At 38.1% G+C, this 23,075-nt stretch overlaps 1 protein-coding gene across 2 annotated transcripts; it reads right to left on the minus strand.

Annotated features, from left to right (window-relative positions):
• Positions 1-6,693: 6,693 nt before the first annotated feature.
• On the minus strand, positions 6,694-13,687 carry LOC141764916 (C-type lectin domain family 17, member A-like). Of its 2 annotated transcripts, XM_074630605.1 has the most exons (6): positions 12,991-13,453; positions 12,509-12,598; positions 10,249-10,323; positions 8,642-8,784; positions 8,405-8,496; positions 6,694-8,209 (listed from the first exon to the last, which is right to left on the minus strand). In XM_074630605.1, the coding sequence occupies exons 1-6, from the start codon at positions 13,079-13,081 to the stop codon at positions 8,062-8,064; spliced, it is 639 nt and encodes a 212-aa protein (XP_074486706.1). In that variant the 5' UTR covers positions 13,082-13,453; the 3' UTR covers positions 6,694-8,061. The 2 variants fall into 2 exon arrangements, with proteins under 2 accessions (XP_074486706.1, XP_074486707.1); XM_074630606.1 differs by lacking the exon at positions 12,509-12,598 and having other exon boundaries at positions 12,991-13,687.
• Between the last annotated feature and the right edge of the window lie 9,388 nt (positions 13,688-23,075).

Here is a 23,075-nt window from a genome sequence, read left to right on the forward strand (position 1 = left end):
TGGTAACTGTGTTTGACAAACAAATAAAGAAACACTGTCAACCAGTATTATCATCTTAGGGCTTCATCAACATGCTAACAGAGTACTCACATAGGCAAACCAAAGTTATGAGTCCAATCAGGAGGAGAAGACACAGCAGACCCAGACACACTGCAGCAGCTCTGCAGGATCTCTTCTTCACATCTTCAGCACCTGAAGGTTACATGTAATGTTGTGCTTGTCTGTATTTCAATGTCAAATTAACTAAAGTCAAGTCATCCTTTGTATTGTTGCTTCTCATAATACAACACACTGAAATTCAAAGGGGGGCTTATTGTTACCACAAGTAGGGGAGTGTGTGTGGGGGGGGCCTATATGTAATTCATTAATGAACTGTTGGTATTAATAGTACCTTGCTGTTTGACTCTCTCAACATTATTGTTTCTCAAACAAGTCTTTTTAGCTTTTATATTCCTTTAATATATATAGTCGTTGTGTGTGCCTGTGCGTAAAAAATAAGTGTAATGTGTTTATAGAGAGCAGGTCCAGTTCTGTTTAACTCCACCGACACATTTTCATAAATATCTTCTGAACTTTTGGTCTCCCTTTTCCTGTGGCTGGGATTAGCTGATGGTCTCTCTACATTAACATAGATATCCAGTTCATCCATGACGTTCAGCTGAATCGACGGTGCCGTTTGGTCCTGTGGTGCCTGAAGCCATCAAAGTCTGCCGAGTGTGCTCTTGAAACTCATCGAGTACAGAGTAACTCTAACTTCTAGAAGAGGAAGTTACTTTCTATTGACATGTGTGTTTCTCACATCATCAGGAAACTGACATAGGTGTGAAATAGTTTTAAATACCACCTTTACCTATTTCGCATTAGTTGCAGCTGCATGACGGTGTTTTCAATTTTGGTTTGTGCAAAGTCTCTTGAATTTCACACTTAAAACATCTACGTATCTATATGTCTGTCTGTAGACTGACGGATCAGAAGTGCAGTATTCATAGCTGCAGCACTGACTTCATTAATTATTTATTTTTTCTGACATGACAGTTGAAGTAGCTCGGGTTGCTCCATAACAGCTGTCAGGGCATTTTTACTTTAATAAAATAATCAATACTATTTTCAATACCAAACTCTTGTAAAGGTACCTTCCCACATCTGAATCTTTCTTTTATATTTATTATATTATCATTTTTTTTATTAAAAAAACACAACACTCTTACTTGCACACATTGCTAATGTATATAGTATGTTATTGTAAGTTTATAATTTAAATTTTTTATCTAGTTGTAATAGTCATAAAGAATATTGGAATATACTATAAATATACCTATTGTGTATTCTATGGATATATTTCTTTAGTGTTGACATGTACATTTTATGTACTGTTCCAGTGCATTGCCTGGATAACCTACTGCTGTAACACAATAATCTATCTATCTATCTATCTATCTATCTATCTATCTATCTATCTATCTATCTATCTATCTATCTATCTATTCTTTAATAGCTTATTGATTAATTTCAGTCACATCTTCAGCACAAGAGGCTGGCGTTATGCCACGCAATCATCTCACTCATATTAAAAGAGAAAATGTTTAGTAAATATGTTGTTAAATTAATTAGCATTAACATGTCAATCTAGCTCAATTGTTATTATCATCCCCATAAAAGTGAAAAGTGAAAGCAATACAAAGCCTTATTCATGTCTTTATGGGGATGATAATAACAATTGAGCTACATTTACATGTAAATGCTAATTAATTTACCAACATATTTACTGTCCACATCTAATACTAAACATTTTCTCTTTTATTAGCAACAATAGCATGTCGTCATGTAACGTTAGCATTTAAAGGTCCTATGAGATGGAATCACTGCTTCCTTACTTTGATGTACATCACAGGACTTAGAGATAAAAACAATTTGGTTAAGGTGAAACAAAGATTGTGGTTTTGGTTTGAACAGTAACATAATCTGCCATCTCTATTTGCTGCATCCTCCTGGTTGCCTTAATATTTGGTGAGTTCAGAGGAGTCTGATCAGTGAACTGTGTGTTCCCTCTTCTGGTTTGTGTCTTCGCCAAGAGTGAGCTAATATACCCATTATTACACAATTAAAAGGTTTAGAAGAGGTCAAATTGAGGAAGAAACAATTATGTGGAAATACAATTTCTCACACTAAAATCTGTTTCACTTGAATGACTGAAAGCTATTTATAATTATATAATTCAAAATATTTGATAAATGCCCTTTCTTCAGTTTACCTTTGTAGTTATAGTCTAATATACATAATTTCTCAAAATTGCCTTAAGAGTAATCTTCATGCACCTATGGGAGAAGTATGAAAGGGTAATGAAAGTACTGAAATGGTCAATAGAAATGTAAACAATCCTCTTTATTATTGTTGTCCATATTTTTTTTATGTTTGTGTGCCAAAATAATGGTGAATCAAAATAACAGTATAGTCAGTAATAATCATATGTGTGATGGGAGAAGGTGCCTGCATCTATAGGGCAGGTTAGGATGTTTTACTGGGACTGTTTCAGTTTGATTTTCATGCATTATTTTATTAAAATAGTTTAAAATGACATATTTTAAATATGAAATTAAGCAGGCATGAGTGTAAGGATATGAAGACAGAGAAAATACACAATTGCACATCACCAAATGAACTATGTGAAATATCTCATCAGTCACATACACTACACAGGAAACTAGTTCAGTACGAACACATCAAACAGCTGACTGAAACTCTGCCAACGCACAAAGACAGAAATAATCAGGGCCGGCTTAAGGCATAGGCTATAAAGGCAGTTGCCTTCTGGAGGTCACTGGTCGCCCTCTAAAAAAAAAAGAAGAAAATTAAATATGCTGGTGGGCGCTCTTCCTCATTTTCTACATTGAGTAACAAATTAACAAATAAATAAATAAATAAATACACTTTTCACTCCTGTAACTCTTGTTGTAGTGAAAGTGACTAAACACTTTTAAGCCGATAATATCAGGGACCAATTGTTTAGTTATGTTATAATAAATACAGTTATAGTGGAAACTGCTTATAGTGATCATGGTTACAGTATTCAACCGCTGATATTGATCAAAAAGCTTAAGACAGACCCATCCTTGTTGGGAGTTAGTAGCTGTTGAGGATAACAAAACCGAAGAAAAAAAATTCGCAGTTTCGTCCTCATACTCACCAAAGGTGCTCAGCTTCCTCTTCAAATCTTTTCCCACTTCAGTCAGGTTTTTGATAACGGCCTCAAGATCTGACGTCTTTGCACAAGAACTGTCTGAAAGAGCAGAAAGATTCACTTTTATTAGTGTCGGTTTTTTTATGCCCAAATGAGCTTTTTTCTATTCTAGTGTTTTCAGTTGTGAAACAGTAAATGTCCTCATAGACTAAACATAGAATTGAATTGAATAAATCGGCCCCATTGTCACCGGTACCTGATCCAGCTATTGAGTCAGTATCGGCCCAATATCCGATCCAGTATTGGTATCGGTGCATTACTAGTATAGGATTAGTATAGTAGTAGTAGTATAGATTAATAAAAGTTAAAATGTAAAAAAAACAAAAACATTATTCATTTCTATATCATTTTTTGTAAAAGCCACAGGGAGCCACTGGACAGGAGCTAAAGACCCACATGTGGCTTCGGAGCCGCAGGTTGCTGACCCATGACTTGGGCAAGTGTATCTGTTATTTGTTAACACAAATAGTTAGAAATCTGAATGCTGATTGTGTCTGTTACTGTATACACTAGATTACAAACACCGACCAAAACATGTGAAATAGTTTAATTGTATTTTAAAGGCAAATACTTATAAAGTATAACTCAAAACTGGAAAACTCCATCCTGTTTTTGCTAGATCTGAATATACTATAATATCAGCTTTCTTGTAATTATAATACTCTCCGATCATCTACCAGACCATGACTTTACACAAAAGCGTTGCTGTTTTATCATTAATCCACTGATCTATATATATTTAGAAAGCACTCATGAGATATCATTATCATAGCTGGTAATTGTGTTTAGTTTCAATCTCTGGGTTTATAATACTGAGATGGTGAATTAAAATAAAAATCCCAGGAGGAACAGGGTGAAGTAAGATCACTCACAGAGAGCGAGACGCAGGGAAATGTTGACAGCAGCTTGTAGGACACACAGGAGTCCGAAGCTCACAACAACCAGTCCGAAGAGTTTTTCCTCTGGATGCAGAAAGAAACACACACACACACACACACACACACACACACACACACACACACACACACACACACACACACACACACACACATGCAACATTATATATTAACATTATATATTATTATTAGGCAGAACAGCCAGGCATGATATTACGTTATTTGAACTGTTTTTATTTCACTTCTCCTCCAAACTCAAACATAAGAACAAGATACAGAGAGTATGATGCTGTCAGACAACCTTAAAGTTACTCACTCTTGGATGAAGTGTCCGGCGTCATCTCAGCCTCCTCTTTAAAGACAAACCTCAAAATACTTGACCAGCAAATTATGACAACCAGCTGCACTAATCTGTAAGGTGCTTCTTCTTCTCTGGTTCTGACAATCTGAATGCGACAGCAGAACTCTTTCCGCAACTTATTATCCCTCACACTTCTTCATTTTGCCATTAGTCTTGCACAATCAAGACAGTTTCCTGTCAAATAGTTGCTGGTGTGAGACCACCAATCTCTGATGGAGGAATTAAATACAGCTTATATTGCTAAGCTAATTATTGTTTCACCCAAAACTCTACAATAAGTTATGAACACATTCACATGAAGTATGCGGGAGTCAGTCAAAGGCAACATAGCAGAAATGACTTGAACATAGTACACACACTCCTTCAGCTGCTCCTTCATATAAAAGTTAAGTCAGTTCAGCTCCCAGCTAGACATGAAGCGATAAATCACAGGTTCAGTTTCTTCAGAGATTTCTTTACTTCTGAAGAAAAGTTCTGTCTTCATTTCAGGGCTTTCTTCAAACTGGTGTCTTTCTTTAGTCAGCTCAAGGCTGGCTAAAATAAAAATAAAAATAAAAATAAAAATAAAAATAAAAATAAAAATAAAAATAAAAATAAAAATAAAAATAAAAATAAAAAGGTTGAGTCAGGTTGTTGTAACTGGTGTCTTTCTTTAATCAGGTTGTTGTAACTGGTCTCTTTCTTTAATCAGGTTGTTGTAACTGGTCTCTTTCTTTAGTCAGGTTGTGTGACTGGACCATCTCTTCATCTTCAACACTTGAAGGTTACATGTAATGTTTTGCTTGTCTGTATTGTCGCTTCTCATAATGCAACACACTGAAATTCAAAGGGGTGCTTGGTGTTACCACAAGTAGGTGTTTGTGTGATTTTAATGATCAAAGGAGCAAAAGTCACCCTTTAAAATGCTGCCATCCAAAAGTATTGGCCCTATGTATAATTTATTCATGAACTGTTGGTATTCATAGTCCCTTGCTGTTTGACTCTCTCTACATTATTGTTTATCACACAAGTCTTTTTAGCTTTTTTGTATTCCTTTAATATATATAGTCGTTTGTGTGTGTAAAAAAATAAGTGTAATGTGTTTATTACCTGAGAGAGCATGTCCAGTTCTGTTTAACTCCACCGACACAGTCTCTCTACATTAACATAGATCTCCAGTTCATCCATGATGTTCAGCTGAACCGACGGTGCCGTTTTAAAGTCTGCAGAGTGTGCTCTTGAAATTCATCAAGTACAGAGTAACTCTAACTTCTAAAAGAGGCAGTTACTTTGACGGTGCATGACGGTGCTTTCCATTTTGGTTGTGCAAAGACTCTTGAATGTCACACTTAAAACATCTACGTATCTATATATTTGTCTGTAGACTGACAGATCAGAAGCTCAGTATTCATAGCTGCAGCACTGACTTTATTAATTTTTTATTTTTTTTGCCTTGTTGAAGTCCCGCCTTTTCTTCCGTAACATTGTGATGTCACCAAGTAAGACATTTGCATAATACCTGCCTAGCTGCTAGTTTGGCACACCCTCAAACAAAGCTAGCTAGTTAAACATGTTCTAGTACAGACCCAAAATACAAGTTTGCACCGGAAAATAAGCATAATAGTTCCTCTTTAAAGGGGCCCTGCCGGGTTTTCTTGGTAGCAAACAAAAGTTATGTTTACATTTACACATACTGAGAGTATCATTGAGATTTAACAAATATGTTGAGTACATTTCCTTCAAGAGTTTGAAACCTGCATTCATGTTTATTAGCAATCAGCCTTCTTCTCTGCATTTTGTTGGCGCATTGCTGTGATTCTGTATCTGTATATTTGTGCATCCTTGTGTATGTCATATGTCATATGAGAATGGCTCTGTAGCGCTACTAGAGGTAAAAAAAACTCCACAGGTTTCCTCTAAGTCATTACATCATTCTCCTCTATTCAAAATCCAACTCAATCACATGTACATTCATAAGATTGTGAAATGTGAATTTGACAAATTGCAAAATACACTTTTTGGGTTCTGAATGCAAAGACGACTAAATATATGTTATTCTCTAGAGCCAGAGACATTGTGGACAACAGTTTGCACATTACCACTCTGAATGGACTTAGTAGGTCTCTGAGTATTAATACCTCGGCATCTGGCTGGACCCAAAACTTACATTTAAATTTCACATTGACACACTTGTCAGCAAGCTATGACAAAAAATTGGATATTTGTACAGAAACAGAGTTTTATTTCCTATGTTCTGTTGGAAGCAAATAATTGAGGCCGTTTTCTTGTCTGTCTTGGATTATGGTGACGTTATCTAAAGACACACCTCTGCCTCCACTCTCAAACCATTAGATTGAGTTTATCACTCAACCCTATAGATTTATTACTAATGACAGTTATTCTACTCATCACTGCGTTTTGTATGAAAGGGTTGGGTGGGCATCTCTAGCAGTAAAACGTGATAGGCGTTGTTTTTTACGTAAGGGATAATGTACAGCGAGCCGGTCATTGTTGTGAAAGAATCCCCGCTACAGGGCGATGGCACACCTCATCATTGTCATTCATCACCCTGAAAGGGATTCTTTCACAACAATGACCCGCTAGCTGTACATTATCCCGCTTATTACACGGCTACTTACTGAAGAAACAGTCCGCTAGCAACGGTCTGTTATAAATAGCAATGTTCTACTATAAAGGAATGACAGACCGCAGAACGGTGTGATTGACCAATCAGAATCGAGTTTACAACACAACCGTGTAATAATTATTTATAAAGCCCTTAATGGCAACTTGCCGTCATACATCATGGTACAGTACATACAAAATGGTCCTACAGTCATTACTCAACTTGTTCAAGTGATCGGCTAAAGCTTGAAGTCCCGCGTGCAAACATTCAATTTGAGGAAACTACTTTTGGTGTTTGTGTTGTAAAACCTTGGAACAGTTTACAAAACACATTCAAATGAAACACATTTGTACTTCGGTGATTGTAAATGCATGATTACAAACTTCTCCGCTCTTGAATGTAACTGTTATTTACATTGTTCTATTGTCGTCTGGCTGGTTGCTTCTTGTAATTCCTTACTTATTTTCTGTGTGTATTTATTCTGTATTATTACACGGCTGTGTTGAATACTCGATTCTGATTGGTTAATGACGGCGTTTTGCGGTCTGTAATTTCTTTATAACAGATCGTATCTATGGGCGCAGTTCTGATGTCGGACTCTGGCGGACCGTTTTTGTGTCAAGATTTTGATTTCTTCAGTAAGTAGCCGTTTAATAAGCGGGATAATGTACAGCTAGCAGGTCATTGTTATGAAAGAACCCCCTTCAGGGCGATGAGACACTCCGCTCCGCGTCAGGGTGCTGCGTCACCCTGTCAGGGATTCTTTCACAACAGTGACCGGCTCGCTGTACATTATCCCTTATTTATTGTACTCTCGACATCATTGTAAATTAGGGCATGCCCTCAATGATTCCTTAAGATTTAAATAAAGGTTGAATGAATGAATGAATGAATAAATTAATTTGTGCATTCAGATTGAACATGAAGTGAATTTCATCTTTTCAGGGTTTTATAAGCTGAGTTATGAAGCTATCCTCTTTTCACAGATCCAGAAGTTTTGGTCTCCACATTGTATATCATTCCAGCTGTTCTCCTGTTCATAGAACTTTATTTTAACACAGTCTTCATTTCTGTCTTCAAACCCGTTTGGCTCCCCAGGACCCCAGTAGCTGAAACCAAAAAATAATCTTTTACAACCCAAGAAGCATCTGATGGACAGCGACATGCTGGAATGTGACCAGGTCTAAGTTACACAATAAAAATGTTACCTGTGATTCATTACAAATTGATTTATCAATAACATTGAAATAAAAAAAAAAAGCTTTTAGTTTCAGCATTAATGTAATTTGAATAAAAGAGTGAACCTTTTGGTGAGCGGAGTGCCATCCACCCATTTCCACGTCCCTCTAAACATCAGTCCGATCCATGTCTGCTTGTGGAATATTCTTGTGAAATCCTTGTTTGTAGAGAAAAACAGTTGATCACTAATCAATAGAAATGGAGGTGATTTAAATCCACGGCCAAACCTGGATAACATGTTTCACTCTCTCTTATTATTGTCTCTCTTAACCTCCAAGTCACACTCATTCACACATTAACACCTGCTCTTCTTTGCTGTTGATGATCACCAGGTCTGCACCTCTCTGCAGACAGTAAGCTCTGCTTTCTTGCCAGGACTTCGTGTCAGAAGAAATGTAATAGAGACTGGGACGGAAATACACCCAGCCTTGTTGGAAATACTGATCTGTTTTGGATATAAACAAAGAGTAACCTTAATATCTCAGAAATTAACATTTGTGATTATGAGAAATTGAACATTTTTGAAAAGTGATTTTGAATTGATTAAAGGGACTGTTTGTAAGAATCAGAAATCGCTTGTTAACAGCGACACCTGTGGCCGTTAGGTCAACCAAAGTCAGCGTCCTGTTGCTTTCGCTTGTGTTCGCTCTATAAAGACATGAATGAGCGTTGATCAACACAGTGAGGCGACACACGTCAGCTAAAACCACAATATCACTCTTTCACCTGCTTGGTAGTAATGTTAGCTGACCAGATGAAGGTCTCTCCATGAATCAATGCTGATCCTAGTGTTGGCTTCTCCTGCCTCAGCCTCCCGACCGTGGTCGGAGGGAACAGGGGAGACACCGGAGTTTTGGTCCAAGACGATAACGTTACTCACTGCGGAGCCCGTCACTTCACAAGACACTGGAAACCTCTGTTGGTCTGGAGGAGCTGCAGCATTTATTTCTGCACAAACGTCCACTGTACATTCAATAGATATTCTCAGAGCTAAACTAACTCTTATGCAGTGTGTAGTGTGCGCGCATGCACGAGAGGTGGAGCGAGCTGAGTGAAAGCAGGCAGGCAGGCAGAGGAGCAGAGACTCCGGCCCTGGAGACCAAAGCTACGGTCTCCCCCGCGTCCTCCGACTGCGGCCAACACTGTTTACAAGATGGGCTTCACTAGATAGAACCAAGAGGTTTTGGTGCTTCCGTGTAGTTTGTGTTAGAGTCTTGTCTGAACAGCGTAGCCACACGAGAACGCGCATGGGACACCGACCCGGATTGATTTATATATATAAGAAGTTACAAACAGTCCCTTTAAAACTAAATGCAAAGTATCCATTATAAAGCTCAAAGTAAAAAAGAACATGATGAAAAAAGGTCGGTGAATTACAGATAATATAGCAGGCGCAGTAAAGTTTCCTTTTACCCCGCCTGCTAGCGGGGGACGTCTTACCCCTACTCCACTATATCTTTACATAGCAAATAACTGCTATAATAATGCTCTCTATATCGTATAGAGAACCTCTAAAGGCAGAATTTAAAGTTTAAAAATGATTTGAATCAGACTTTTTGCAAAAACAAACAACTAACTTAAATCTGATTGGCCAGGTGGCCAATTGATTTAATATTGATATGCTAAAATAGCATATCATGGTTAAAATAGGAGGTGTAAAATGAAGTGTTACCAAAGTCTGAATAAAACATGTTTAATAAATCCTACAGTGTCTTCCCAAAAAACAAAACCCCAGTATAACTGTAAAGTCTTATTTACAACAGTGGATCATCGTATCAGTCCGTTTGGCTCTGGTTTATTGTGGGGTTCATCTGATAAACTATATATAGTTTGGCCCAAGATTGCGCTGAATGTCTCTTTGGATGCACGCTCTCATTATTGGTATGACGAGTTTCATCCTCAAACTGACCAAAGTTAATCAGTTCTCTCTTCAGCTCGTCAGTCAGGTTTGTGCAGCTGGCCTCTATATCTGGTGTCTTATTGTCTGAAAGAGAAGAACACTTCAATGAGAATTCATGTGTCAAGAATACTGGACTAAGTTTACAGGCTGAAAGTTGTGTCTTGGGTTTACAGTTTTTTCTCAATCGCTTTGGCTCATTTCATGAAACAGTCTTAACTTTCTCTAAACTTTAAGTACAATTGTCACGACTGTTTGACGGGACATCACAACTCTGTTGCACGTCTGCAAAAAGTAGTAACTCACCCAAAACACTTCATTCATGCTTCAAAACCTCGTTATTGTGTCAATAAGTTGGCCACCAACATGAAAAGTTGTTTTGTCATCATGTGAGCCGTACTGGTCAAAAATGTTTAGGTGTTTTTTCACAATGGCACTCAACTGGAAATGTTTCTAATATACCAAGTCTGTGTTTTGTTGTTCTTCTTTTTTGTTGACACTGACTGCTTACTGTTATACACAAGAATGTTGGTTTTGTCTCGCTGAATGCTGTTGTATATCACACTGATCTTTTTAGTTTCACATTTCAACAGCATGTCAAATACTCTACAATACTGTAGTAGTTGCACAGAAAAGGGATATACATATTTGAATGTATACAGTACATTTACAGTCAATGTGTACTGTACTGTGATGTAAACAGAAAATTCTCTTTTGATCTTTCATGTAAAGTCATATACTGTGAACAGAAATTTTGCCACAAAAGGACATCTATGCCAAAAAACGACAACAACCCTGCAATAATGAAAAAAACCTGCTGTAGTTCAGTTCAAAAACAACTAATTGTCCCTCCTCATCATCAATATTTATGTAATATACATGAATATCTAATAGATTTTGATAATTGAATGGATCATTTTGCATGTGACGGCTCAAACAATGAATGAATATTAAGTTGGGAAGAGGACGACAACTTTACTGAGAATCAACTCAACTCAACTTTGATCAGCCAGACGTGTTCAAGTGGTTATTGTACTGACTCTTTTGTACATGTGCCAAAACACGTGCAATTTGCTTGAATGATTGATAAATTCTAATCTGTTGTGAACAACAAACTAATTGTTCAGAGATTTGAATATATTGTTTTGAAAAAAAAATCTCATTCAAGAATTGAGCCCAAAGCGAATGAGAAAAACTGTAATAAGGGCAAAAATATGATACATGAACTAAATGGAAAGTCCCCCCCTCTTCATTCTGAATCTGAAAGTAATAAGTTCACTTTGTTGGGGTATTACCATTGTGTTGTATTTCTAAACTTCCCCAAACTTGTCTAACTGAATTTTACTGAATTGGATGGAAACTGTGATGGAGCCTGAAAGCACAAACACAGAATTATAATGAGGCGTTGCTATGTTATCATTGATCATGTGAGTTAAACACTAATAACATTATTAGGGCTGTCAAAGTTAACGCGATAATAACGCGTTAATGCAAATTAGTTTTAACGCCACAAATTTCTTTAATGCATTAACGCAACTTACAATTTTTTAGGTTGTAGCGGGCTCAGTTTTAAAGCTAGAGTGAAGATACTGGCATAATATGAAACTAGAAAACCTAATGAATTCATTGATAACAAATATGTCGGTGGTTAACCAAAAGGTTAAATAACGCTTCAAATTTTGGCGAGAAAAAACTGTCATGGCCATTTTCAAAGGGGTCCCTTGACCTCTGACCTCAAGATATGTGAATGAAAATGTGTTTTCTGGGTACCCACGAGTCTCCCCTTTACAGAGATGCCCACTTTATGATAATCACATGCAGTTTTTGGGCAAGTCATAGTCAAGTCAGCACACTGACACACTGACAGCTGTTGTTGCCTGTTGTGCTTGAGTTTGCCATGTTATGATTTAAGCATATTTGTTTATGCTAAATGCAGTACCTGTGAGGGTTTCTGGACAATATTTGTCATTGTTTTGTGTTGTTAATTGATTTACAATAATAAATACATAGATACATTTGCATAAAGCAAGCATATTTGCCCACTTCCATGTTAATAAGAGTATTAAATACTTGACAAATCTCCCTTTAAGGTACATTTTTAACAGAAAAAAAATGTGCAATCAATTCGCAATTAATCCCGATTAACTATGGACGATCAAGCGATTAATCACAATTCAATATTTTGATCAATTGACATCCCATTAATTTCCGGTCCTATTATAATAGAGCATTTAAAAAGTCTAGGAGCAACAGTAGACACAGTTTGACTCACAGAGAGCGAGACGCAGGGAAATGTTGAGAGCAGCTTGTAGGACACACAGGAGTCCGAAGCTCACAGCAACCAGACGTACGAGATTTCTCCCTGTGACGAGAAATCAGGCAGACATGCACACAAAACAAGATAACAAGAGATGCGGGGTTACAGAGTTATCTGGATAATTTTGCTGTTGACCAAGAAGTCAGAAGTTAGGCAGCTCTGTGAACCATTATGTACTTAGAAGTCAATTAAACAAACAAGAACTATAGCTGTAAAATGGTCTTCAGTGTAAAATGTCAATGAATTGACATCACATAAAAGCAGATCTATAATATTTTTATACATTTTCACACAAAACAGATGGAGGAATGAGTTCTTCCTCAGTTTTTCTACACTGAAATTTTCTTAAAATTCTGAATTATACATTTTAAATTTATTCATTTTATATCCATATTGCTTTTATGGTTGAATGTTAAACTGAAGGTTTTCTGTCTCACCAGACACTGCAGCAGTCCTCCCCAGGGCGTTGCTCCTGGCTGATCCATCAGATAGATTTACGTAGTCCATAGTGATCTCAGATTGTGCCATGTTTTCACCACTGACTGGAGAGTGACAATAATGGTGATAGAGAATGTGTTTTTATCAGTGTGAAACTGATGTGCAACCCACTTCTTCTTTTATATTTTGTCTATAAACAACAACGCAACACATTTTTGTTCTTCCTCATTTTTCCTTGACCTTTGATTGCTGCTCCAGCTACAACTTGGTTTCTTGCAAAGTGGAACATTTTAAAGGTCCAGTGTGTAGGATCCAGCGATATCTTGCAGTGATTGCAACCAAGTGAAGCCTCTCCCGTGTGCCAAGGGTGTTGGAGAGCTACAGTGGTTGACGCGAAAACATGAATGTCCCTCTCTGGAGCCATCTGGAGCAGAGCCAGTGCGTAGAGAGAGTGTGTGTACGTGAGAAGTGAGTGATGAAGCAAGAGAGAGCGAGAGAGTGGCGATGACGGGAACGAGTAACGTTATCGTCTCCGGCCCAAGCAGGAAAAGTTAAGAGAGTTTGGTTTGTCCTTTCTAGGTTACTGTAGAAATATGGCGGTGCAACATGGCGGACTCCGTGAAGAGGACCCGCTCCCTATGTAGATATAAATGGCTCATTCTAAGCTAACGAAAACACAACGATTCTTATTTTCAGGTGAGAAAGTGTTATTATCGTGTTAACTTTGACAGTCCTAATTTAAAAACAAATCTGGCACAGTGTGAAGCCTAAACCTTCCATTATTCAAATCACCACCAATAGATCATACAACAGATATTAAGGACACGTGTATTAATTAAAATGACTGATAAAACATTACATTAGTCATTAAATGGAAACACATTACACATGTTTGTGTTAAAACATCTCACAGCAGAGGAGAGGATATCTATCGGCTCTGTGAATATTCTGATATTCTGTTCTAAAATCTAAAATCTGCCAATATTGGACAGTGAAGTATACTGTAATAACACACGTTGCTTATTTAGATGTGACATCTGGGCACCTGTGAGCCATTTAGATGAAAATAAAGGGAGTTTTCTTTCCGTTGTCATGCAGCCACGAGACAACAGAACACAACATGTGTTGAAAAACAAAATGTCGTCACTGGTAGAGCTCGAGGTGAAAAACCCCAAATTTCCAACATTGCTGCCAAATCCGGGACCGAAAGCAGAAGTGCCAACAAAGTGAAATTACTTTTTCAAATGGTCATTTCAGATGATGGTTATCAGAGTTATGAAGCTTTTTTCGTCAGGTTGTTTATCTCTTGAACCAACCAGTGCTTTTGCTTCACTCCATCTTCTCCTGCCGTCGTCATTAATTATAACAAAGATTTGCAATTTGGGAGAAAGAGGAAGAGGAAGAGGAAGTTCTACAAACTAATTTTCAGAGTTTGAGGTCAACACATTGCTAAAGGAAGTGAAATCATAACAAGCATACGAAACCACGAGAGCATCACATACTCAACTTTTATCCATCGACAAAGACAAAAATAGTATATTCACTCTCTGGGTACAGGAACATGTAGTACCAACAGCAGTTTAACTGATGTGCATAGCTTCATCTAAACTGATATACTGTAGCTTTATCTGGGACATGATGCATGTCCTGCGATGGACTGGCGACCTGTCCAGGGTGTACCCTGCCTTCGCCCAATGTCGGCTGGGATCGGCTCCAGCCCCCCCCCGCGACCCCTAACGGGATAAGCGGTTGCAGATGGATGGATGGATGATGCATGTAGACAACACATAAACAGGAAAAACACCATTTTATACACATACACTTATATTTTTTTTAAAGAGATGGGAGATGTTATATAATAAAATACATTGATTATCTCGGTGTGCTCAATTTTATTTATTGTTTTTACATACGGAAACATTTTATTCCTAGTTTTGAAATCTGATGTAAAAAAAAGAAAGAAGAAGATTTACACATATTTCCAGGGCTGGCGCTAGCCTTTTTGGTGCCCTAGGCAAAATGTATCAAATTATCAAATATTTTGAATTTTTAAATTATAAATTACTTTCAGTCGTTCAAGTGAAACAGATTTTAGTTTGAGAAATGCAGTATTTCCACGTAATTGTTTCTTCCTCAATTTGACTTCTTCTTATTGGTTCACACTTGGGGAAGACACAAACCAGAAGAGGGAACACACAGTTCACTGGTCAGACTCCTCTGAACTCACCAAGAATTAAGGCAACCAGGAGGATGCAGCAAATAGAGATGGCAGATTATGTTAATGAGCGACCAAGACGTGAGCAGAAACGCAGAGGGGATACAACTCAAACAGGTAATAACACACATCATTTTACTGTATATGTACAGTTAAACAACACAGGTTGAATTGTCTTTTATAGCCTACTCTATCTGCAAAACGTTCACTGACAACGCGTGTTAACAATAATACCCGCCAATTGCAATACAATGGTTATGTTTAGGAACTCATGATTAAGGTTAGGTAAAGATTGTGGTCTTGGTTAAATATTCAAAAAGTCAATGCTGACTTCACTTGTATGTTTACTGTTTAATATTTAACCATAACCACAATCTTTGTTTAACCTTAACCAAACTGTTTTTATCTCTAAGTCCTGCGATGTACATCAAAATAAGGAAGCAGTGATTCCAGCTCATGGGACCTTTAAATGCTACCGTAACATGACAACACGCTATTGTTGCTAATAAGCTAAATTCTAGTTGAAAAACTCACAGGAAGCATCAGCTCTTTATTCAACAAGCGTGTTTCAACACTGAACCTATACACACATTGGTGGATGTTATGTGATTTATTCAGTGGGCAACTCCAGAGTGTGAGAAGTGAGGCCAATGCTGAAGTGCCTTAAACCTGCATTCTTTCTAACAGCCAGCAGGGGGCGACTCCTCTGGTTGCAAAAAGAAGTCTGATTGTATAGAAGTCTATGAGAAAATGAGCCTACTTCTCACTTGACTTATTACCTCAGTAAACATTGTAAACATGAGTTTATGGTCTCAATCACTAGTGTCAAGTCTTCAATACAGCCTGAGACGGCTGCTACCATGGTTATATAGACTTTTTCTTATTGTTTGTATGTGTGTTGATTTTGCAGAGAGAAGACACTGTCAGCTGCTTTTTCTCGGCTTTGGCGTGCTGTTTATCATACAAGCCATTCTCAATATTTCTCTACGTCTTACATGTGAGTATGGTTTCTTCTTATTGTGCAACTTAAAATGTGCTAAGACTGTCATGATAGCACTGACTGTAGGCTAGTGTTTCCTTTTGTTTCCTCTGTTTCCCTGCCCTTTTGTATCTTGTGTGTTTTTCCCTGGTTTGTCTAGTTTGTCAGTGTGTCGGGAGGTGTGGCCTTCCTCCTCCCCCTCCTCCTGGGCAGGCACGGCAGGAGCAGCTGCAATCTATCATCCCAATCACCAGCAGTATATCTACCCTGGTCTTCCTGCAACTCATCGCCAGATCGTCCGTTACTCACAGTGGTACATTACGTATTCAGGCTCCTTTGTATTTTTGGCTTTTCGACTTGCTCATGCTCGTGGTTTTTGACTATTGGATTCACCCTGTTTTGTCCTCTGTTCAGGTCTGTGAACCTGTCAGCTGTTGCTGCTTCCTGGAACCAACCTGCCTGCTCACTCCTGCACGCTGCTCCTCCTCGACCTGGATCCTTACCTTTAGGAACTCCAGCCCTGTTCACAGTTCCATTTATAATTATATTTATTTGTAATAAATTAGATTTGTTACAAATTCAAGAGACTTGTGTTTTTGTGCCTGCTATTGAGTCCACGCCTTCTTTGGTAAACAAGATCATAACAAAGACAGTGTTGCATTCACAGCACCACGATATTGCAAATACACACGCTGAGTGGTGTAATTGTACATGTTGCTGTCAAACAAAACCTGAACAAAATGTTTGATTTAAATTAATAAAAAAATACATTTTAAATGTAACTTATTTTTTATATATCAGTGTACTCAAGCAAGGACTCAACCTACTTGAATTGCAACGCGACTGATTTCAGCGACCAAAACCAGGTGAAGGAGGAGGAAAACGATTGTGAGAAAAAGAAGCCTGGCGAGCACAACAGATCTCAAGACAGAATCAACGCCTTGACCAGAGACATAAGCCTGCTTGAAAACAGAATCACTGAACTCACCAACGTGATAAAGAACGTGGAGGAGGAGAGGGACAGGCTACAGCTGAGGGGTGAGAACAAATCAGTCTTCTGACCTCAACTTTAGTTTCTCTTCATGTCTTCCTCTTCCTCCTCCATTCTTCATCATTCTTTCAGTCTTCATCTTTTTTACAGTTTGGTCACGTCTCCTGTAAATACCAACGCTTCTTGTGGTTTCTCCAAAGAAACCTTTGTTGCTGCTGGGAAAGTTCAAAAGCAGCAGCTCTTGTTTAGTAAAGTTTTTTATTTTCTAAATAGCACATGCCATTTAGAACAGCAAATATGAAAACTTTAACTGTATTGGCGTTAGCTGCACATCAGGAACAGTTGTTGCATTGCAGTATCTTTTCTGATACTGGCACCAGGAGTCACCACAGTCAGGGGATTTATGTTTCTTTGCCAGGGGATAATGAGATCACCGTGTGTGAGAGTGAGTGTGTACATGCAGGTGTGTGCATCTCTGTGTCTGTCCACAGCTAATCTCGCATACTAAGCTAACAGCTAACAGTACCAGTACACACACAGCTGAGGGCATCAGCGTCGCTAATAGCTAACGGAACTACACACACGGCTGCTCTGCAGCCAGAGACACAGTTATGCCATGCCATATTATTAAGCATCAATTTCACGTTTATACTCATATGTTGAAAAAAATTGACTTGAATAAACGCTTCAAGTCGCCGTTATGCCCGTGAGACTGAGATGGTGCTGAGTCGTGCCCCTGAGAGCCGGTGTAGACATCTGCATAGATTAAAATGAGAGTGTATCTGTTTTGTGAGACGTGTGAGTGAAAAACACATCTGATACACTTGTAGTCTAGACGAGGGGTTAGCCTGTTGTGGGTTGTATTCAGTCAATCAAACATTACAGCTGTTGTCATTGCAGACACACCTGGCGGAGATCTGCACTCTATTGGGTGTACCTTTCTACTGCAGTTATTTATGTTTATTGTTTTCATTTTAGACATGAATATGTGTTTGCAATTGATGACTGCAGAGTTGCAGTTGTAGTCTGTTATATACTGTAGGTACTAATTACAATTAGTGTTTTATGGTCACAGATATACAATAGTATATGTACTGTATATTTTTGCCTTTAAATGAAATTCATTGTCAAAGTTGGAGATCTATTTGTAGTTATAGCTGCCCATTAAATGCCTCAGTCTAATTCGTGATGTGTCGTTTGTTTCCTCCTCCAGAGCTGAGGGGTTGTAGTTCCTCTCAGCAGTGTCCTGCAGGTTGGAGGTTGATTAACTGCAGATGTTACTTCGTCTCCACTGAGGAGAAGACATGGATGGACAGCAGGATATATTGTCAGAGTAAAGATGCTGACCATTCTTGATGTTAAAGTCATTGTTACATTTTCTACGGTCTCAATCAACAGAAGAGCTTGTACCGCCTGAATGGGAATGATGGTCTCGCGTACTGGATTGGTCTGTATGACCCAACTGGGAGCACTGGGAGCACTGGGTGGAAATGGGTGGACGGATCTGCGCTGACCAAATCGTAAGGCCTTTAGAGTAACCCTGTATTTTTCTGTTAGGCAGGTTGATTCAGATAAGATCTCAGTAATAAATGTTTCACAGGTCTGAAATTTTGGACCAGATCTGAAACAGACCAAGTTTTTTTCAAGGAGATCAGATATGTATTGTATTTTACTTTATTTCAATGTAGGCATTTTATATCTTCCTGAGGATAATTAGACCCAATGTGAATACACCTGAAGATAATTAGACCCAATTCAAACTGTGATTAGAGAGAAAACGCAGACACTAAAGGTCTAAAGGTGACTCACAGACACGTTAGTCCTGACATGTTAGCAAAACGCCCATTTCAGTTTTGAGAAATATAAAATTTCTCTGAACAACCTGGTTTATTGGTTCTCACTCCAGTGATCCAACATGAATATTTAGACTGCATCTCTCTGACCTCCATCTCTATACTGTCACTTAGGTTTTGGATGTCTGGCCAGCCGGATCGCAACCCCATGAAGGTAGAAGACTGTGTGAACATATATAACGTCGACCCAGAGCTGGCCAACTGGTATGACGTCTCCTGTTCGTCCGAGCGACGCTGGCTGTGTGAGAAAGATCCACGTCCACGTATATAGTATCAGCTCAAGAACATATTATGTGTTTGTACATGTAAATGGCTTTCTCTCAATTACTTTGGCTCATTTTTCGAAACAGTCTTTACTTTCTCTAAACTGTAAGTGCAATTGTCACAACTGTTTGATGGGACATCACAACTCTGCAAAAGGTAGTAACTCACCTAAAACACTTCATTCATGCTTCAAAACCTAGTTATCGTGTCAGTTAGTTGGCAAATGCTACCAAAATGAAAAGTTTTTCTCATTCACTTCGGTTTAATTATCAAATGAGAATAAATTTTTTTCAGAACAATGACTTCCAATCTCTGAAAAATGTGTTTGTTGTTCACAACAGATTTGAATTTCAAGCAAATAGCGCTAGTTTTGGACCATGTGCAAAGGAGTAAGTACAATTGTCTACAATTTACACGAGTGATGAGTTGATTCTCAGTGAAATTGTCATCGTTTGAGCCATTACATGCAAAATTATCCATTTTAATCATCAAAATATGTGACATGTATATTCCATAAATATTTATGATATGGTGTTACGTACTGTGAGGAGGTACATTTTGTTGTGTTTTACTGAACTGACCGCAGCTTTTTCATTGTTGTAGTTTTTGTTTTTTTTGTTTGTTTTTTGGCATTGATGTCATTTAGTGGCAAATTTTCTGTTCACTGTATATGACTTTACATGAAAGCTCAAAGGTGGTTTAAGGTACATGTAACACATTGTTATGCAAATACATTTACTGTATACATACAAATGTGCATTTCCTTTTTATGTGTATTACAGTATTGTGCAGTCTTGATTTTTCCCAGTGAAATTTTCCCTACTGATGTAGAAATTAACCATTTTCTAGTTATTTTAATCAGCAGAAAGAATTTCATATGCTCGTAAATTTCCAATAGATGATAAAAATGTTCATCGCTTCATCGTCTGTGAACAACGGAGTCGATAAAGTAGTAAATATGCTAGTGTAGGTTATCTTTTTCAGGTCATCCTCCCATCACTCGATAGTAGAAGGTAGAACTATGATCACATTATCCTGTTTGAGCTGTAATAGGTGGTGTTCACATATGTCGATTAGCGTACCGTTACCATGGAAAACGCTGGTTAGGGTTCAGTGACACAACGCGAAGTTGCGCCCATAATTCATGCAAGGCATCATGGGGGCTAGGAATAAGGTGGATAGGAATGATTCTGTCTTAAGCTTTTTGATCCATATCAGCGGTTGAATACTGTAACCGTGATCACTAGAAGCTGTTTCCACTCTAACTGTATTTATTATAACATAAATAAACAATTGGTCCCTGATATTATCGGCTTAAAAGTTTAGTCAGTTTCACTACAACGAGAGTTACTGGAGTGAAAAGTGTTTTTATTTTTTTATTTGTTAATATGTCACTGAAAGTAGTAAATGAGGAAGAGCGCCCACCAGCATATTTAATTTTCTTCTTTTTCTTTTTAGAGGGCGACCAGTGACCTCCAGAAGGCGACTGCCTTTATAGCCTATGCCTTAAGCCGGCTCTGCATATTTCTGTCTTTGTGCGTTGGTAGAGTTTCAGTCAGCTTTTTGATGTGCAGAGTTGGTACTGAACCAGTTTCCCGTGTAGTGTATGTGACTGATGAGATATTTCACATTTTCATTTGGTGATGTGCAATTGTGTTTTTTCTCTGTCTTCATATCCTTACACTCCGGCTAATGCCTGCTTAATTTCATGTTTAAAATATGTAATTTTAAACTATTTTAATAAAAAAAATAGATGAAAATCAAACTAAACATCCTAACCTGCCCTATAGATGCAGGCACCTTCTCCCATCACACATATGATTATTACTGACTATACTGTTATTTTGATTCACCATTATTTTGTCAGACAAACATAAAAAAAAAACATGGACAACAGTAACAAAGAGGATTGTTTACATTTCTATTGACCCTTTCATCACATTCAATACCCTTTCATACTTTTCCCTTAGGTGCGTGAGATGGAGCTGAGTCACGCAACTGTTTACAACTTTTTTAACATTAAACCCAGTGAAATTAGAGTTGAATTCAACCGAAGCACATTTGGTGATTGTTGGAAAGAGTAACAACGACGGTTTAGGTGAGTTTTATTTTGTTTCTGTCCAGTTTGAATGAAGTGTTTTACGATGCACCGCTACGTACAGCTGATCTCAACATAAACAAAAATACACGTGGAAGATGGCGCAAGCTGAACAGAGGGGGGGGGGGACAATCGTACTCAGGCACCTTGAGTGCCATTCTATGTTTTCACCTACGTTGGTTTGTTTGTTTGTTTGTTTTTTTGTCTGTCTGTCTGTCTGTCTGTCTGTCTGTCTGTCTGTCTGTCTGTCTGTCTGTCTGTCTGTCTGTCTGTCTGTCTGTCTGTCCTTCTGTTAGCAGGATTACTCCAAAAGTTTGCAATGAATTTGAATGAAATATTTTGGAGGAGTGGAGTGTAGCACAATGAACAATCCATTAGCTTTTTGTGGCGATCCGGTTCATGATCCGGATTCAGGAATATTTTTAAGGATTCCAATCAGCCTGAGCATTAAGACTACTGGGTATAACACATGCGCAGTGTAACTGATGACCCGTGACCCCGCCTCCTTCCTTATGAGAGCAGAGAGATAAGTGTGTGGATGTGTGGCGAGACTTTGAGGTGCGGGAGCTGCTGGCCGTCCGCAGTGAGAGGGAAAAAAGTGGTAGATGACGGGATGAGAGACAACGTAGTGTAACATTACACAGACATAACAAGGCTGCTGAATGAGAGAGGCATCCGCCGATACGTTACACGGAAACACACCGTGTTAATAATAAGCCGACCACCTCACGGTACCACCAGCTGTGAGCTGTGATCTGTTTTTAAAGTCAGGCACCTTGGCGGAGGTCTGCGCTCTCCGAGTGCCATTCTAGTTACGTCTATGATCTGAGACAGTCAAAAAATATTAGTAAACATGAACAACTCTCTCCTAAATCCAAAAACTAGAGATCTAAAACTGAAACTTGTGATGTCATAGGGTATAAAGTGTGGAGCTGCTCCATAGACAATGAATTGGGAGAGATGTTCTAGATGATTTTTGATGAATGATGATGATGAATGTTCTGAGTATATGAGGACATTTACTGTTTCACAACTGAAAACTCTACAATAGCAAAAAGCTCATTTGGGTTTAAAAAAACTACACTAATAAAAGTGAATCTTTCTGCTCTTTCAGACAGTTCTGGTGCGAAGACGCCAGATCTTGAGACCGTTATCAAAAACCTGACTGAAGAGAGAGAAGATTTGAAGAGGAAGCTGAGCTTCTTTGGTGAGTATGAGGACTAAACTGACTGCACCTCTATAACCGCTAAAATAAAATAGCATATAATGGTTAAAATAGGGCCCTTAGGCTTGAGAAGCGGCTGCTCTTCATTGGAGGTTGAAAACCAAAACTAATAGAAGACACTTCTGATCAGCGCAAATCTCACCATTGTGTGACTTACTGTCTACACAAATGTAACCTGGTAGCTAATATCATGATTCAGGGAGTTTTTTTAAAGACATTTCAAATCGATTACTTGCTAATTATCACCTAATTACCATGAAATTTACGGACCTGTAAATGAAGTGTTACCAATCATTCCTATACAAACACTGTTTAAATAATTCACTTAAAGTAATCAAGCTTATAGTTTTCATTCTTATAAAATGGATATGATTTATTCAACATGTGGTGTTGAACACAAAACAGTCAGATTAACAAAAGCTACAGTCTATGCATGAGAAACCTCTTGACACATACATG

This window comes from Sebastes fasciatus, chromosome 3 (genome assembly GCF_043250625.1).
Source record: "Sebastes fasciatus isolate fSebFas1 chromosome 3, fSebFas1.pri, whole genome shotgun sequence".
NCBI lineage: Eukaryota > Metazoa > Chordata > Actinopteri > Perciformes > Sebastidae > Sebastes > Sebastes fasciatus.

Excerpts from the sequence above, each read along its gene's own strand:
- LOC141764916 (XM_074630605.1), bottom strand. The coding sequence starts at position 13,081 with ATGGCACAATCTGAGATCACTATGGACTACGTAAATCTATCTGATGGA. Across the intron at positions 10,324-12,508 it reads TTCCCTGCGTCTCGCTCTCT|ACAATAAGACACCAGATATA; the intron begins GTGAGTCAAACT and ends CTTCTCTTTCAG. Across the intron at positions 8,210-8,404 it reads GGCACTCCGCTCACCAAAAG|CTACTGGGGTCCTGGGGAGC; the intron begins GTTCACTCTTTT and ends TTTTGGTTTCAG.